Genomic DNA, 17,915 nt, shown 5'->3' on the forward strand with positions numbered 1-17,915 from the left:
AAAAAAATTTAGTAGAGACAAGGCCTCCCTATGTTGCCCAGGCTGGTTTCAGACTGCCGGACTCAAGTGATCCGCCGCCTCGGCCTCCCACAGTGCTAGGAGTACAGGCCTGAGCATACATTTCGCCAAATCTTATTCCTACTCAACTGGCCACAGATAGTTGCTGGACACACATGACTTTTCTACACTGTTTAGTTTTTGAAAGCGTCCAAATAGCAAAACACCAAGTAACGCGTACTGCCTCGCCCCGTTTTTTCCTGTCCTAGACCATGTACCCTGTTCCCAGAGATAAACAGCTTCATATCTAACCACAAATTCCCCATGAGCATAGAGATCTTCGTATATCTATCATAATTGTACTCAGGAAACTCAAGGTATGAGGAGAGAGATTCCCTTCCTTCGGGGCATGTAGAAGACTCCCCATGGAATCCTCTACAGGTCAGAATTACTCACGTCTTTGGGACTGTCTCCTTTTTAAGGCCCGAAAGACCAGATAAATCTCAGGTGAACCTACAGAAACAGGGAGCTTGGTATACTCAAAAGTCTGTACATTACGTATTATTGAACGGCGACCTGCGGCCGCCCCTGCTGCTGCGCATGCGCCATAACTGCCGCTTGCTCTAGTTGGGAGTACTCTGTTCATCTCTTTGCTCTTCGCCGGCTCTTCCCCAGACTTCTGTTCGAACATCCCGGCCGCGGCAGAACCCACCAATCACAAACGCCCTTCCTCAAGCCACGCCCACCGTCTTCTCTGGGATCCCAAGCCCGATTTCGCGCACACCCCTCCCTTCCTTTCCTTACGCACGCTGCGCGCGGACGACGGCCTCTGACGTCGTCGCCTCAGCGCCGGCTCTCGGCCGGGCCGCGGCCGCCGACCGTTGAGCCGCCTGCTGAAGTCCCTCCCTCAGGAACCCCTCCGCCACCCTCCACCTCCGAACTGCTCTCGCGGCGGCGACCCATGTGGGGGTTCAGGCTCCTGCGGTCGCCGCCGTTGCTGCTCCTGCTGCCGCAGCTCGGAATCGGAAACGCCTTGTCCTGCTCTCAGGCCAGAACCATGAACCCGGGCGGCAGCGGCGGCGCGCGATGCTCCCTCTCGGCCGAGGTGCGCCGCCGTCAGTGCCTGCAGCTGTCCACCGTGCCTGGAGCCGATCCGCAGCGCAGCAACGAATTGCTCCTGTTGGCGGCGGCCGGGGAGGGACTGGAGCGGCAGGACCTCCCCGGGGACCCAGCGAAGGAGGAGCCGCAGCCGCCGCCACAGCATCACGTCCTTTATTTCCCTGGGGATGTGCAGGTAACTGGGGGCCTGCCTGGGTATCTGTTCCCCCCTCTCGTGTATACGTACGCGGTCACTGATTCTTCCCTCGTGGCTGCTGCCTGGTTCCTTTCCTTGCCTGAACACACCCACACATTCACTGAGGGTGGCTCTTCCGTTACTCCACGAAATCCAAAACCGTGCCTTCCACGCCCTTGGCGCCCTTTGTCCATAGAACCCCAGGGGGAAGGTGTCCGACGAGGGCTACGATCTCGAAAGAGCCAGCTGTCGGTCCAGGCTTCCAAGAGGCGGAATTTGAGACAGGGAGTGAGACGCATCTTGTATATTCATTCTATAATTTGGTTTCTCAAAGGACCGTGTGTGTGTGTTGGGCAGGGGACAGAGCGATGGCTTTCAAATTAAGTTAGCACGTAGTGTTTAGAAAACGGTGGCAGTAATTAAAAACCAACCAACCAAACATTACAAAGGTATGACACCCAGTAACCCTAAAAAAGAGTGGGGATGGGTGGAAGAAAAGGGACAATAATTAATAAGCATGTCAATGTTTTGATGCTCACCTCATTTCGTACTTTTGCTTTTGCATGTTATGTTTATTATTTTATAGCTGCAGGCAAATATCCGTGGTTATGTTGCCCTGAAAACTGGGTCTTAATTAAAGTTGCATTATCTAATATGGTAGCCATTAGCCATATATGGCTATCTGAATTAATTAAAATTAAATAAAACTAAAAATCCAGTTAGTCATATTAGCTGCATTTCAAGTGCTCAGTAGCTACAGATGTGTGTGCTGTATTGGACAGCACAGATATGTAGCATTATCATAGGAAATAATCCATCATCATAGAAAGTTCTAGACAGGTAAAGCTAGAATATAGCTAGGTATGTTTCTCTTTTTTGTTTTTTTGAGACAGAGTCTTGCTCTGTTGCCCAGGCTGGAGTGCAGTGGCGCAGTCTCGCCTCACTGCAACCTCCGCCTCCTGGGCTCAAGTGATTCTCGTGCCTCAGCCTCCCAAGTAGCTGGGATTACAGGCGTGTGCCACCACACTGGGCTAATTTTTGTATTTTTAGTAGAGATGGGGTTTCACCATGTTGGCCAGGCTGGTCTCGAACTTCTGACTTCAAGTGATCTGCCCACCTTGGCCTCTGAAAGTGCTGGGATTATAGCTGTGAGCCACTGCGCCCGGCCTAGATGTGTTTCTTATACTATGAAACTACATTAGTTTATTTTCAAAATTGATGCCTTAAAATGACATACTTAGAAACTTTGTGCTCTGAGTCAAATAATGATTAAGATATATATATATATGTGTATATATATATGTGTGTGTGTATATATATATATATATATATATATATATAGTATTTTCTTTTGCCTTCAAAATAATTGACTGGTTTAGTTGACTGCTAATAAAAAGTGGAAAAAAAAAGAGAATAAAGAAAAAAAACAACTAGTACTTAGATTTAAGAGAAAAAAAGTCACTTACTTACTTGGTGCCCTTGTGGCTCAGATTGGGAAAATAACAGGTGACATTTCTGACTATGACTGCCAGAATAGTTTTGTGGAACAATTACTGCATGCATTCCTAAAATAATGATGATGATGATAATGATAACATTTATTGAGCACCTCCTAAAGTGTTTTTAATGTGTGCCAGCCAGGATATATAGTACAAGTCTTCAGAGGAAGTCTAAAAAGTCTTACATACAGTTTGAGGCCAGATTGCCTGGGTTTGAACACTGATTTAGAACTTTTTAGATATAAAGTCCCTGGACAATTGTTAACATCTCTCTGTGTTTCAGCTACTTCAACTATAAAATAAGAATAATAGTTTATAAGGTGTCAATGGAGATTAAATGTGTGGATACTAAATAAGTTCTGGTCCCTTCTCATCTCTCTGGTGACTTTAAAAATTATTGGAGTATCCTAGTCGTCTGTCCTTCCACGTTTCCTCTGTCTGTGTTCACTCCCTTCGGTCTCATGGCGTTACTCACTACCTGTACACTGACACCCCTCAACATTTATGTATCTAGCCTACACATACTCCCCAAACTTCAGGCCAACCAATTATATGCATGATTATTTCCTTTTGGATATTTAATAGATATCCTAAACCTAAAATCTCTGGATCTTTACCCCTATGCAGTCTTCCTCATGTCATTAATGGAAACTTTACCTTCTCAGTTGCTCAAGATAGAAATCTTGAAGTCATCCATTAGAACTGTCTTTCATACCTCATATCATCAAATCTACTGACTTTACCTTTTCAGTGTATCTAAAGTAATCAGAATAACCATTGAAAAATGTAAGTCAAATCATTCCATGTCTGCTCAAAACTGTGCGATCACTTCCCATGTCACTCAGAGTAAGAGCCAGAGTCCTTCCTGTTAATGTCCTGCCCTGCAAGGCTTTTCATTATTTCTATCTTTTCCCACCCTGTTAACTATCTGACTTGGTCTCCTTTTTCTGTTTACTCTTCTCCAGCCTCTCTAGCTTTCTTGGTGTTGCTGAAACATGTCAGGCACACTATACCTAAAAAGCTTTGTGTATACTGCCTGGAACAGCCTTCCAAGTAGATGACTTGTAGGTTTATTACCTCACCTCTTCTAGGTCTGCTCAAGACTGCCTCTCTGAGGCCTTTTCTGACCATCCTGTTTAATAATCATGGTATATATAGGCTTCCTATCAACTTTTCTTCTTTATTTTTACCCACTGCATTTACTATACTAGTTACTTTTCGTTTTGAGTTTTGTTTGCCTTCTGCCACTAAAATATAAGCTCATGTCTGTTTACTGATATAATCTGTGATGCTTGAGAGTGGCATGTTGTAGGTGTGCAGTAGATGACTTGTATAAATGAGTATTTTTGAGTTGCTTTGAACAATGCATGAAGTACTTGAAATGTGTTGGCTATTATATAAAATGCTATTAGGCTAATTTCTTCATCTGTATTTTTGTACTTGATTCTTTTGAGCCTAATATTTATCCTTAAGAAATTTTTGCTGCTAAATACAGCCCATCTTTTTATTTTGTTGATCCTTTTAGAATGCCTATAGACATTCTATTTTATTTATTTTATTACTATTTTTTACAGAGACAGGGTCTCACTATGTTGCCCACTCCTGTGTTCAAGTGATCCTCTTGCCTCAGCCTCTTAAAGTGTTGGGATTACAAGTATGAGCCACCACACCTCGTTGAGCATTCTTGTTTTAGCTTTATCCTTAATTTGAATAAATATTGAACAGAATAACGCTAAACAGAATTTTGCAAGATAGTATTAGAAGCTTTGCCTATCTTTTTTTTTTTTTCCTTGAGATGGAGTCTTTCTCTGTTGCCTAGGCTGGAGTGCAGTGGCGTGATCTTAGCTTACTGCAACCTCCACCTCCCATGCTCAAGCGATTCTCCTGCGTCAGCCTCCTGAGTAGCTGGGACTACAGGAGCGTGCCACCATGCCTGGCTAATTTTTCTTTTTTTTGTATTTTTAGTAGAGATGGGGTTTCACCATGTTGACCAGGCTGGTCTCAAACTCCTGACCTCAGGTGATCCTCCCACCTCAGCCTCCCAAAGTGCTGGGATTATAGATGTGAGCCACCGCACCTGGCCTGAAGCTTTGCCTATCTTGATACTGTTTCATTATTTGGTGTTTGTTAATTGGAACTGGTTTTTCATATGATTTTAAGTCCTCTTAATTCCTGTTAACTTCTTTGGTGTTCCTTTTGCAGTGATGTTTTGTTGTATGTCCTTTTTTAAAATTCTATACTAGTCCTTTATCATTTGAATCACAAGAAAGCTAAGGCCATGTATATTAGTCCATTCTCACACTGCTAATAAAGACATACCAGAGGCTGGGTAATTTGTAAAGGAAAGAGGTTTAATTGAATCAGTTCCACAGGGCTGGGAGGCTTCAGGAGACTTACAATCAAGGCAGAAGGGGAAGCAAATGCGTCCTTCTTCACATGGCAAGAGGAAGGAGAAGAATGAGACCGAAGGTGGAGAAGTCCCTTATAAAACCATCTCATGAGAACTCACTGAGTATTAGGAGAACAGCGTGAGGGTAACCTCCCCCATGATTCAGTTACCTCCCACTGGGTCCCTCTCACAACACATGGGGATTATGGGAACTACAATTCAAGATGAGATTTGGGTGGGGACACAGCCAAACTGTATCATTCCACCCCTAGCCCCTCCCAAATTTCATGTCCTTACATTTCAAAACATAACCATGCCCTTCCAACAGTTCCCCAAAGTCTTAACTCATTGTAGCATTAACTCAAAAGTCTAAGTCCAAAGTTTCATCTGAGACAAGGCAAGTCCCTTCCACCTGTGAACCTGTAAAATCTAAAGCAAGTTAGTTACTTCCTAGATACAATGGGGATACAGGCATTGAGTAAATATAGCCATTCCAGATGGGAGAAATGGACCAAAACAAAGGGGCTACAGGCCCCATGCAAGTCCGAAATCCAATAGGAGAGTCATTAAACCTTAAAGTTCCAAAATGATCTTTAACTCCATGTCTCATATCTAGGTCACACTGATGCAAGAGGTGGGCTCCCATGGCCTTGGGCAGCTCCACTTTGCAGGGTACAGCCCCCCTTCAGGCTGCCTTCATGGCTGTTGTTGAGTGTCTGCAGCTTTTCCAGGCACACAGTGCAAGCTGTTGGTTTATCTACTATTCTGGGGGCTGGTTGATCGTGGCCCTTTTCTCACAGCACCAGGCAGTGCCCCAGTAGGGAAATGTAGAGCCCCATATTTCTTTTCCATACTGCCCTAGCAGCAAACTTCTGCCTGGACATCCAGGTGTTTTCATACATCCTCTGAAATCTAGGCAGCGGTTCCGCAACCTCAATTCCTGACTTTTGTGCACCCACAGGCCCAACATCACATGTAAGCTGCCAAGGCTTGGGCTTGCACACTCTGAAGCAACAGCCCGAGCTATCCATTGACCCATTTTAGCCACGGCTGGGACACAGGGCAGACTGCACAAAGCAGCAGGGGCCTGAGCCCAGCCCACAAAACCATTTTTTCCTCTTAGGCCGCTGGGCCTGTGATGGTAGGGGCTGCCCTGAAGATCTGTGACATGCCCTGGAGACATTTTTCCCATTGTCTTGGTGATGAACATTTGGCTCCTCATTACTTATGCAAGTTTCTGCAGCCTGCTTGAAATTCTCAGAAAATGGGTTTTTCTTTTTTATAGCAGTGTCAGGCTGCAAATTTTCCAAACTTTTATGTGCTACTTCCCATTTAAATATAAGTTCCAATTTCAAACCATCCCTCTCAAGGTCAAAGTTCCACAGATCTCTGGGGCAGGGGCAGAATGCTGCCAGTGTCTTTGCTAAACCATAACAAGAGTGACCTTTGCTTCAGTTCTAAGAAGTTTATTATCTCTGTCTGAGACCACTGCAGCCTAGACTTCATTATCCAAATCACTATCAGCATTTTGGTCAAAGCCATTCAACAAGTCTCTAGGAAGTTCCAAACTTTCCCACATTTTCCTGTTTTCTTCTGAGCCCTACAGACTGTTCCAACCTCTGCCTGTTACCCAGCTCCAAAGTCACTTCCACATTTTTGGGTATCCTTATAGCAGCACCCCACTCTCTGCAGTACCAATTTACTGTATTAGTCCATTCTCATGCTGCTAATAAAGACATACCCAAGACTAGGTAATTTATAAAGCAAAGAGGTTTAATTGGCTCACAGTTCCACAGGGCTGGGGATGCCTCTGAAAAATTACAGTCATGGTGGAAGGGGAAGCAAACATACCCTTATTCATATGGTGGTAGGAAAGAGAATAACAGCAAAGAGGGGGATGAGCCCCTTATAAAACCATCTTGTAAGAACTCACTGTCACCAGAACAGCATGAGGGTAACCGCCCCATGATTCAGTTACCTTCCATCAGGTCCCTCCCATGTGGGGATTATGGGAACTACAATTCAAGATGAGATTTTGGTGAGGACACAACCAAACCATATATCCATAGTATTTTGTATTTCTTTAGGTACCTATGTTTTTCTCATCTAGCAATAATGATTTTGAAGGGTGATCAAGATTTTTTTAAAGTAGGTGCTTTCCATTTTGAGTTATCTTTTTAAAGCCTTGGGTATATAATTATATGTATCCCCTTTATTTTATTATATTTTAATTTATTTATTATATTTTCAGACGGAGTCTTGCTCTGTTGCCCAGGCTGAAGTGCAGTAGTGCAATCTCGGCTCACTGCAACCTCCATCTCCCGGGTTCAAGCAATTCTTGTGCCTCAGCCTCCTGAGTAGCTGGGATTACAGGTGTGTGCCACCACGCCTGGCTAATTTTTGTATTTTTAGTAGAGGCAGGGTTTCACCATGTTGGTCAGGCTGGTCTCGAACTCCTGACCTCAAGTGATCTGCCCACCTGGGCCTCCCAAAGTGCTGGGATTACAGGTGTGAGCCACTGCGCCCAGCCCTTGTATTTTAAGTAAGAGTATAATTTTGTGAATTTTGACAAGTGTTGGAATTATGTAACCACCAAAATCATGTTGTAGAGTATCTCCATTATCCTAAAAAGTACCTCTGTGCTCCTTTATGGTCAGTTTTCTTTTCCCAACCACTAACCTGCTTTCTTTCACTGTGGTTTTTGCTTTTTCTAGAATTTTGTTAATTTGTCATATAGTATGTAGTCTTTTGTGTGTGACCTGTTTCACTATTTAATACTTTTGAAATTCATCCATATTGTTACCTGTATCCGTAGTTTTTTTCATTTTTCTTTTTTTTTTGCGACAGGGTCTTGCTCTGTCACCTAGGCTGAAATGCAGTGGTGTGATCATGGCTCACTGCAGCCTCAACCTCCCAGGCTCAAGCGATTCTCCTTCCTTAGCCTCCCAAGTAGCTGGGACTACAGGCATGCACCATCACACCTGGCTAATTTTTAAAATTTTTCGTAGAAACGAGGGTCTCATTATGTTGCCTAGGCTGGTTTCAAACTCCGGGGGTTAAGTGATCCTCCTGCCTTGGCCTCCCAAAGAGCTGGGATTGCAGGCGTGAGCCACTGTGCCCAGCCAGTAGTCTGTTTGTTTTATTTACAGAGTAGTATTCTATGTATGGATATATACTTTGTTTGTCCATTCAGCAGTTCATAAACATTTGAGTCATTTCCAGTTTTAACTCTTTAAAAGTTTTGCTTTCCTAAAGTTTAGGATCTATACATGATCATGCCCTAAGTGGTGTCTCCTGGTCATGTACCTTGGAGCTTCCTGTGCTTTATCAGGCAGCTCTCTTAGGCTGGACCCTGTTTTGGTCATTCTAGCCTGCTTACTTCAGATGTGCACTTTATGTTTATAATAAACAGAAATTTATTTAGCTCATGATTCTGGAGGTTAGGAGGAGCCTACATCTGGTGAGGGCCTTCTTGCCCTGTCATCTCATGGTGGAAGGCAGAAGGGCAAGAGAGCACTAGGGAGTGGGGGAGGGGAAGGAGAGGCCAAATTCATCCTTTTATCAAGAACCATTAATCCATTCATGTGGGCAGAGCCCTTGTGACCTAATCACCTCTTAAAGATCCCACCTCTAATCATAATTGCTTTAGGGATTAAGTTTCCAAAACATGACCCTGACCTTTGGCGGACACATTGAAACCATAGCAGAAGTTCGCTCTGCTCTAAGGGCAGAACACTTAGTTTGAATCTATCATTTGTCTACAAACTCTTGGAGACACATGTCAAGATTTCCTAAAAATCCTTTGTTCCTTACTTCAATAGCAGTTTGGAGTGGGTCTCTGAGTTTCTGCAGGTCAGCAAGCATCTAACTGGAGTAGTAAGCATTCTTTAAACTCTCCAGAGATTCTCTTGTGGCCTGCCTCACTGGGGATGAGAAGCATGGCCTTTCACCCCTTACCTCTTATGGAGATAGTAGTGCATTGCATTCCCAACTAGGATGAAAACTCTCTTGAAAGAAATCTCTCTCTTTCCTTAGTCTGTAACCTTTTCTGTAGATTGGCTATGGGTAACAGCGTCAGTTGCAGAACCAGTTTGGGCTACCTCTTAGTAACTCCTAGAGGGGTGTCTGGTGCCTCTTTTTAGAATATCAAAGTGTGTTTCCATTGTTCTCAGATGTGGGCTTTGACACACAGTAATGATTCCATCTTTACATTTTACTGCATACAGTTCCTTAGAATAAGCATTCTCCTTCCTCTAATCGTGGAACCTGGGGCTAATCAAGGAAAATATCATGTTTCTAGATTTAGAGCACCTTCTATGTGGTAGGACTAAACTGAGAGTCATAAAATCTAGGTTCATTTTGGCTCATTAACTAAATAAATATATAAATAACTGTAGTTTCTAGGACCTCAGGTTCCTTAACTATAAAAAGGATTCAGATGAGCCCTTCGAGATGTAAGCGCCTATGATTTCATGATAATTGTATATATCATTAATTATAAAATAATTGTGCAGAAAGCAATAGCAGAATCCATAAAAAGTCAAATGATGGGCCGGGCGCGGTGGCGCATGCCTGTAATCCCAGCACTTTGGGAGGCCGAGGCGGGTGGATCACGAGGTCAGGAGATCAAGACCATCCTGGCTAACATGGTGAAACTCCATCTCTACTAAAAATGCAAAAAATTCGCCAGGCATGGTGGCGCGCACCTGTAGTCCCAGCTACTCAGGAGGCTGAAGCAGGAGAATGGCATGAACCCGGGAGGCGGAGGTTGCAGTGAGCCGAGATCTTGCCACTGCACTCCAGCCTGGGGGACAGAGTGTGAGACTCCCTCTCAAAAAACAAAAAAAAAAGTCAAATGATGGCCTTCTAGGAATTAGTATTTTTTTTTTTCTTTTTTTTTTTTGAGATGGAGTCTTGCTGTGTTACCCAGGATGGAGTGCAGTGGCGCGGTCTTGGCTCACTGCAACCTCCACCTCCCGGGTTCAAGCGATTCTTCTGCCTCAGCCTCCCGAGTAGCTATGACTACAGGAACGTGCCACCATGCCTGGCTAATTTTTGTATTTTTAGTAGAGACGGGGTTTCACCGTGTTGGCCAGGAAGGTCTCCATCTCCTGACCTCGTGATCCGCCTGCTTCGGCTTCCCAAAGTGCTGGGATTACAGGCATGAGCCACTGCGCCTGGCCTGGGAATTAGTATTTTTAACATATATGGCAAACTACTAATATTAGTGAAATATAAGTTAGGAAGGAATTGAACATCATAGTGGGAAAATTATCATAGGACATGAACAGAAAACCAAAGAAAAATGAAAACCGCCAGTTAACAATGTTTAACCTGATTGGAAATCAAAACATGCAAATTAAATAAAAAATAAGATCATTTTATCATAGTACCAAGGATTTTAAAAAATTGATGCCAAGAGCCATTAGCATTAAGGATGGGTAAAGATGTGGGAAAATAAGCACTCTTTTATGTTTCCAGTGAGAGTGTAAATTGGTATTAACGTTAGATGTCTAACAATTATGATGCAAATCTGTATTGATTTGGAACCATGCTTATAATATATTTTTAAGTGAAAACTATGTATAAGCTTATTGCTTGTTGGGGGAGAAGAATGCTTCCTTGTATACATACTTGTATATGTGTATGCTAGAGAAAACTGGACTGCTAGACATCAGAATTTTAATGATTATTTTTTAATTGGTGGTTATATGATTTTTCTATCTTACCTATACCTTTTGTATATAGAATTTTTGTAGTATTTACTAGTTTTAATTTTTAAATAGAGAAAATGTGCGTATTGCTAAAAGTTCAGATTATTTACGGTTTTACGTTGAAAAGTAATTTTCACCCCATTCCCTCCAGTTGCCCATTTCCCTTCCCCAAGGCTGCCACTGTTATTTTTATATATATATATTTATATATATATATATGCTTCCAGAGACATTCTATACTTACGTGTTTTTTTCCTTATTCTTTTTTTTTTTTTTTGAGGCAAGGTCTGACTATTGTCAAGGCTGCAGTGCAGTGGCAAAATCTCAGCTCACAGCAACCTCCACTTCCTGGGCTCAAGCCGTCTTCCCACTTCAGCCTCCCGAGTAGCTGGGACTACAGGGGCACACCACCACACCCTGCCAATTTTTCTTTTTTCTTTTTTTTTTTTTTTTTTGTAGAGACAGGATTTCACGTGTTGCTCATGCTGGTCCCAAACTCAAGCAGTTTGCCTGCCTCTGCCTCCCAAAGTGCTGAGATTATAGGTGTGAACCACTGCCCCCAGCCTCAGGCTTTTTTAAAAAATACATATGGTTGCATAGTGTACTGGATTTTTTAGCCCTTATTTTACAACCCATAGGAGTACTCATAGAGCTGCCTCATTCTTTTGAAGCAGAAATAAATATCCTTATACATATATATTTATGCATATATGTAAGTATATCAATGAGATAAATTTCTCGAAGAATTACTAGGTCAAAAGGAGGGTGTATTTAGAACTGATAGATACTGTATATCACCATTAGAAATAAGGAAAACTCACACCATTTATCTTTTCTCTCACCTTCTATATCCAATCCATTTGCAAATCCTGTTGACTCTACCTCCAAAATAAATTCAGGACCTGACCACTTCTACTACTCTGGTTCAAGCCACCTTCTTTTATCAGGATTATATTTCAGTAGCCTCTTAATGGTCTCCTTGCATCAGCTATTGCCCCTTCATTATTAGGAGCCAGAGTAATATTTTCAAAGCATGTATCAGCCCTTGGCTCCAGATCTTTTCAGAGCAAAAGCCAAAGTCTTTGTGATGTCTTAAAAAGCCTGATCAGCACCTCTCCTCTTCCCCAAACCATCTCTCTGCTCTCCTTTGTGATCACATTTGCTATTGTTGACTCCTCTGGAGCCACAGTGACCTCATTGCTGTGTCTAGGTTATGTCCAGCAGGCTCCCCACCTCAGGGCGTTTTGCCGTTGCAGTTCCTTCTGCCTGAAATACCCACGTGGTTCACTCTCTGAGTTCCTTCAGGTCCTTTCAAACTATCACTTTATTGGAGAAGCCTTTCCTTACCATTCTGTGTTAAGTAATAATTTTCCACCTTGTATTCCTTTTCTCCTGCTTTACTTATTATGTTCCGTTTTACTTACCACCATCTAATATATATATTTTTTGAATGTTTCCAAGCTGTAAGTCTAGTATGTTTTGAACTGTCCAATATCGTAGTCACTAATCACTTGTGGCTATTGACTACTTAAAATGTTGTTAGTCTACTTGAGGAACTAAATTTAATAGAGGAACTAAACTTTTAACTGTAGTTAATTTTGGTTACTTTAAATGTATATTAAAAAAACGGATACCCAGTTCAGTTAATGGAAAACTTTCAAGTATATTTGGAACAAGTTGGGTATGTGAGTTTACTTTTTCAGCTGTAAATCTTATGAGATCAAATTCAGATCAAGTATTTCTGATGAAAATTTAGCATCCAAATTGAGATGTACTGTAAGTACAAAATACACGCTGGATTTCAAAGACTTAGGAAGGAAAAAAGAATGTTAAGAATCCTCCAGTAATTTTTAATATTGGTTACATGTTGAGATTGTGGTATTTTGGATATATTTAGCTCAAAAAAGAAATGATTAAAATTAGTTTCACCTGTTAACTTTTTACTTTTTAAAATCTGGTGCTTGAAAATTAATTTAAATGTGGCTCATGTTTTATTTCTGTTGGACAGTGCTGCTCTATTTACTTATGGAGTTGTTTATTGTGTATCTCTGCAGTAGAATGTGAGCTCCATGTGAACAAGGGGTTAGTCTGTTTTGTTCCCTGCCCAACTGGTAGGTATCCAGTAAATTTTATAGAACAAATGAATACATTTGAATGAATCAACTCCCCTTTAAAAAAAGAAGTCAGTATGAGTAAAATTAAAAGGAAAACAATTTATATGCACATCCTAGGACCTAAACAAAAAGTTATGGTTAGTATATATAGAATGCTTATAAATAAGGTGTAAATACAAAAGGATAAAGGAGGCTGGGTATGGTGGCTCATGCCTGTAATACCAATACTTTGGGAGAATGAGGTAGGAGGATGGTTTAGCCCAGGAGTTTGAGACCAGCCTGTGCAACAAAGTGAGACCTCTCTACAAAGAATAAAAACGTTAGCCACATGTGATGATATGCACCTGTGGTCCCAGCTACTCCGGAGGCTGGGAAGGAGGATTGCTTGAGCCTGATAGCTCAAGGCTGCAGTGAGCCATAATCATGCCACTGCACTCCAGCCTGGACGACAGAGTGAGATCCTGTCTCACACAAAAAATGGGGAATGGGGGGCAAAGGATATGAATAGGCAAGAGTAGAAATCCAGACTTAAATTACAAATATTCTTTGACCCAGTTTTTCCATATCTAGGAATTTAAGGATATAATCACAGATGTGTACAAAGAGTTTTCTATAATGTTTATTGCAGCTTTGTGTATAATACTAAATTTGAAATTGAACATCGTGTTCAGGTTGCTAGAGAAATCCAAAGAGGGAGGGGTATAGAATGGCAACTTAGGGAAGTATTTTAAGATTCTATGTTGGTCAAAAAGTCTATCTAGTGAACCAAATTTATATTTTCAGTTGATGTGTTAGGAAAATTGATTATATGTATATACTAAATAAAATTTGTTAAACATACCTATGACCCTTCAAAATTAAATTTTTAAAAACTTTTTACTGTTTCATGTAGGTATAACTTGTTTCCTTGTCTCTTGATAGATTTCAGGCTTAAAATGAAGAAGTAATTGGTTCAAAAATCTTATTACTAGAAAGTAATGACGAATTTATAGTTTTCATTTCTAGTGTACATTAACCATAGGTCATTGTAATATCCTTTCTCCACAATAAAAATGGAAACTATTTTGTGGAAATCATTTTATATAAATATGTATTTAATACTTATTTCATCTTTCTTACCTTTCAGAATTACCATGAAATTATGACTCGTCATCCTGAGAATTATCAGTGGGAAAACTGGAGTCTAGAAAATGTTGCTACCATTTTAGCCCACCGGTTCCCCAATAGTTATATTTGGGTGATAAAATGTTCCCGAATGCATTTGCACAAATTCAGCTGCTATGACAATTTTGTGAAAAGTAACATGTTTGGTGCCCCAGAACACAATACTGACTTTGGAGCTTTTAAGCACCTTTATATGTTATTAGTTAATGCTTTTAATTTAAGTCAGAATAGTTTATCAAAGAAAAGTTTGAATGTTTGGAATAAGGACTCCATAGCATCTAACTGTAGATCCAGTTCTTCTCATACTACGAATGGTTGCCAGGGAGAAAAAGTGAGGACCTGTGAAAAATCTGATGAGTCTGCCATGAGTTTTTATCCACCATCACTAAATGATGCATCTTTTACTTTGATTGGATTCAGTAAAGGTTGTGTTGTTTTGAATCAGTTGCTTTTTGAATTGAAAGAAGCCAAGAAAGACAAGAACATAGATGCTTTTATCAAAAGCATAAGAACAATGTATTGGCTGGATGGTGGTCATTCTGGAGGAAGCAATACTTGGGTTACTTATCCAGAAGTCTTGAAAGAATTTGCACAAACAGGGATTATCGTTCACACTCATGTAACACCTTACCAAGTACGTGATCCAATGAGATCTTGGATTGGAAAGGAGCACAAGAAATTTGTTCAGATACTTGGGGATTTTGGTATGCAGGTGACTAGCCAAATTCATTTTACAAAGGAAGCTCCTTCCATAGAGAATCACTTCAGGGTTCATGAAGTATTTTGAGATTACAGGTGTATTAATGAACTTGTTCAGTGGAAGAACATAAGCACTTTTGAGTGTTATAAATTCAGATAATGGGATGTAATTCATAGCTGCATTGTCAGTTTTGGGGTATGGGGGGAAGCACACATTCCTAAAATGTGAGTGTAATGTGCAATAGTATTTTTTGCTTGTGAATGTGAGCAGTTATTAATTTGGTTTGAGTTAGAATTAGTTAATTTGAAATCTAACAAGGTGGTTTGTAATAATCCTGAGGAGATATAAGACCCTTAAAATGAAAGTTACAACATTGTTCTTATAAAAGGTAACTAAAATTGTTACTGTTGGACGTAACTGATTTTCTGAGTAATGTTTTAAACTAATTTGGTGACATTTTAACAGTAATTAGCTATTTTGAGTGGAAATATTTTCATTTCTCCTCAAACAAAAGCAAAGGTACAATGCTGTTTTCTATCATTTTGGAATAACTGCACCCTGCCTCTTGTGTTTTTGTAAACTCCTTGACTTAATCTTTAATGTGTCACCAAGTACTTTTCTCATGAGAGTCAACATATATTTGTTTCCAAATGTCCAAAAGTGTACAATAGTGTAAAGGTGGTTTTTAAAAACATAGCCAGGTGTGGTGGCACGTGCCTTTAGTTCCAGCTACTCAGGAGGCTAAGGCAGGAGGATTGCTTGATCCCAGGTTGTGGTTCACCATGATTGTGTTTGTGACTAGCTACTGCACTCCAACCTGGGCAACATAGTGAGACTTCATCTCTAAAACAAAACAAAATTACACTTAAGCACTATTGTTTAATTTTTGTCAGTGTTTTATTATTTTGGATGAGACATTCTGTGGTTTCTTGAATCTTGTCCAAAAACCAGTTGTTTTGGAAAATTGCTTTAAATTGAGCATATTTATGTATATTGGATAAAAATGTACTACAGAGCAAATTTCAAATTTTTCATTATATCAGTCTGAAAGGATCAACTTGGATAAAATAAATATATAATGCTCTATTTGTTAGAGCTCTATTAAAAAGGAAACAGATTCCATAGATCTAAGTCAATGTTTCTCCAGAAGCATGATTTTGTCTGCCAAAAGAAAATAGCTCTCTTTGGCCAAAATGCAAAATTACATCGCTATAAGAAAAATTACAAGGGAAAGTTTGAAGACACAAATGATTTAATTTTGGCTCAGAAACTGAATTTGCTTAACACTGCTACATAATTTGGGTGAAGTTTCCTTCTGCCCGTTTTTCTTGACCTAGATAAATACACTTTGAGAAATCCAGATCTAATGAATGTCAACCAACATTGACATTGTAATTGGGTGATTACAATAAAAGGTGAGCAGTTTGTTGTTTATTAATAATTAGCTTTTGCAGGTCATGAAATAGCAGGGAAGTAACATGCTGCTTTAGGACTAAAAAAAAAAAAAAAAAAAAAGACACTGAAGCTTAATACCTTAATGACCCAGAAGACCTAGATTTATAAAGCCATATAGAATAAAAATGTTAATTTCTTGGTTTCTTCCCAGAATTATATTTTAATGACTCTATAAATACATTCCAAATATTCAGAGACTCATGAGAAAGGATTCTTAACAAATGTTTAAAAATAACATCTCTTTTTGGTGTTTTAACACTTAATTTTATAAACTGCAGAACAGCATCTCTAAATGGCTTTTTTTTTTTTTTAAAGACAAAGTAGTATTATGTTGCTTCAGTTTCTTTAAATACCTCCTGTTTCTTTTGAGACCGAAAATTCCCATCAAGGAAATAAATCAGCCTGATTTTAACATTTTACATATTACATTGCCTTTAAGCACTATGATTGGATGGCTTTTTTTCTATTTGTTTAATAATCCTTGGTTAAATTCACATGTATCTAAAGTAAAATAGATGAGCTACTGAATTCTATAAGGGGAAGAAAATGCATTTATTTTCACATGATTAACTGAAATGGAAAAGTAAGACATTTAGCAGAAGAATTCATTTAAAAATAAAATAATTTTTAAAAATCAGACATATTTAAAAATCTAGGTTGTCTGTCCAGTATGTGAATGCTTAATTATAATTGTTACATGTTGAATGGATATTAAGAGTAACTCACCAGGCACCTAAAACTGCCATCATAGCAAAATGAGACAGTGTTGAAAGGAAAAAATATTTTCTGGAATGAAAATATATTCAAGTTGATCCATATTCAGATGTTTTCTGTTTAATACTTCAGATTGGTCCTTTGTCCACATTTGTTTAAAACTTATTGTAATGTTAATTTATACTTTTGGATTGTGCCTTTGTCATGAGTTGGGAATAGTCATCCTACAAATAATGTGAAAGTTGTTACCACCACAGCATGAATGTATGTATAATTGTATTAAAATTGATCATCCACAGAAGTTTGTTTGGATGTGCTTTATATTATTAGCATTGTTAAAACTTCAGATTATTTAAAAGGAAGCCATTTCTCCACCCTGCTAAGTTGGGTTTGTATACAGTAAGTCTTCACTTAACATATCAGTAGGTTCTTGGAAACTGGGACTTGAAGCAAACCGATATAACAAAACCAGTTTTTTTCTCATCATTGTTTTAACTAGATGACAACGAACAAAACGTTGAGGACATGCTGTTTGTCCTTTTGTTTAAAGTCAAAGTTTCTAAGAACCTATGCACATTAAGTGAGGACTTAGTGTACATCTTTTCATTATCCTCCATGTCTTTCCAAATGAGCAACTTTGAACCTTTTTTGTACAAATACATATCTTCTCCCTTTAAAATTGCTCCATAAAAATTTGCACTATATCCACTTCTTTTATTGGATTTCATAGAGAACAAAACCTCTAACAAGTTCATCCGTTTCTCCTTTCTGTGCTGATCATCTCAGGGATCGGTAGTTCTTTAGCTTCTTACAAGACTTGGTTAGGGTATGGTGTAATCTATTTTTCATTTCATTCATGTACTAAGTAACCACCA

General features: G+C 39.8%; 1 protein-coding gene across 1 annotated transcript; it reads left to right on the top strand.

The window, feature by feature from the left end:
* The first annotated feature begins 735 nt into the window (after positions 1-735).
* C8H2orf69 (chromosome 8 C2orf69 homolog) lies at positions 736-17,341 on the top strand. The gene is made up of 2 exons (XM_055290133.2): positions 736-1,291; positions 14,134-17,341. The coding sequence occupies exons 1-2, from the start codon at positions 959-961 to the stop codon at positions 14,956-14,958; spliced, it is 1,158 nt and encodes a 385-aa protein (XP_055146108.1). The 5' UTR covers positions 736-958; the 3' UTR covers positions 14,959-17,341.
* The last annotated feature ends 574 nt before the right edge of the window (positions 17,342-17,915 follow it).

Source organism: Symphalangus syndactylus, chromosome 8 (assembly GCF_028878055.3).
Source record: "Symphalangus syndactylus isolate Jambi chromosome 8, NHGRI_mSymSyn1-v2.1_pri, whole genome shotgun sequence".
NCBI lineage: Eukaryota > Metazoa > Chordata > Mammalia > Primates > Hylobatidae > Symphalangus > Symphalangus syndactylus.

What these genes read in the sequence shown, in the direction of transcription:
- C8H2orf69 (XM_055290133.2), top strand. Translation starts at nt 959, where the DNA reads ATGTGGGGGTTCAGGCTCCTGCGGTCGCCGCCGTTGCTGCTCCTGCTG. An exon ending in ATTTCCCTGGGGATGTGCAG is followed by an intron (nt 1,292 to 14,133) that starts GTAACTGGGGGC and finishes CTTACCTTTCAG; the next exon opens with AATTACCATGAAATTATGAC.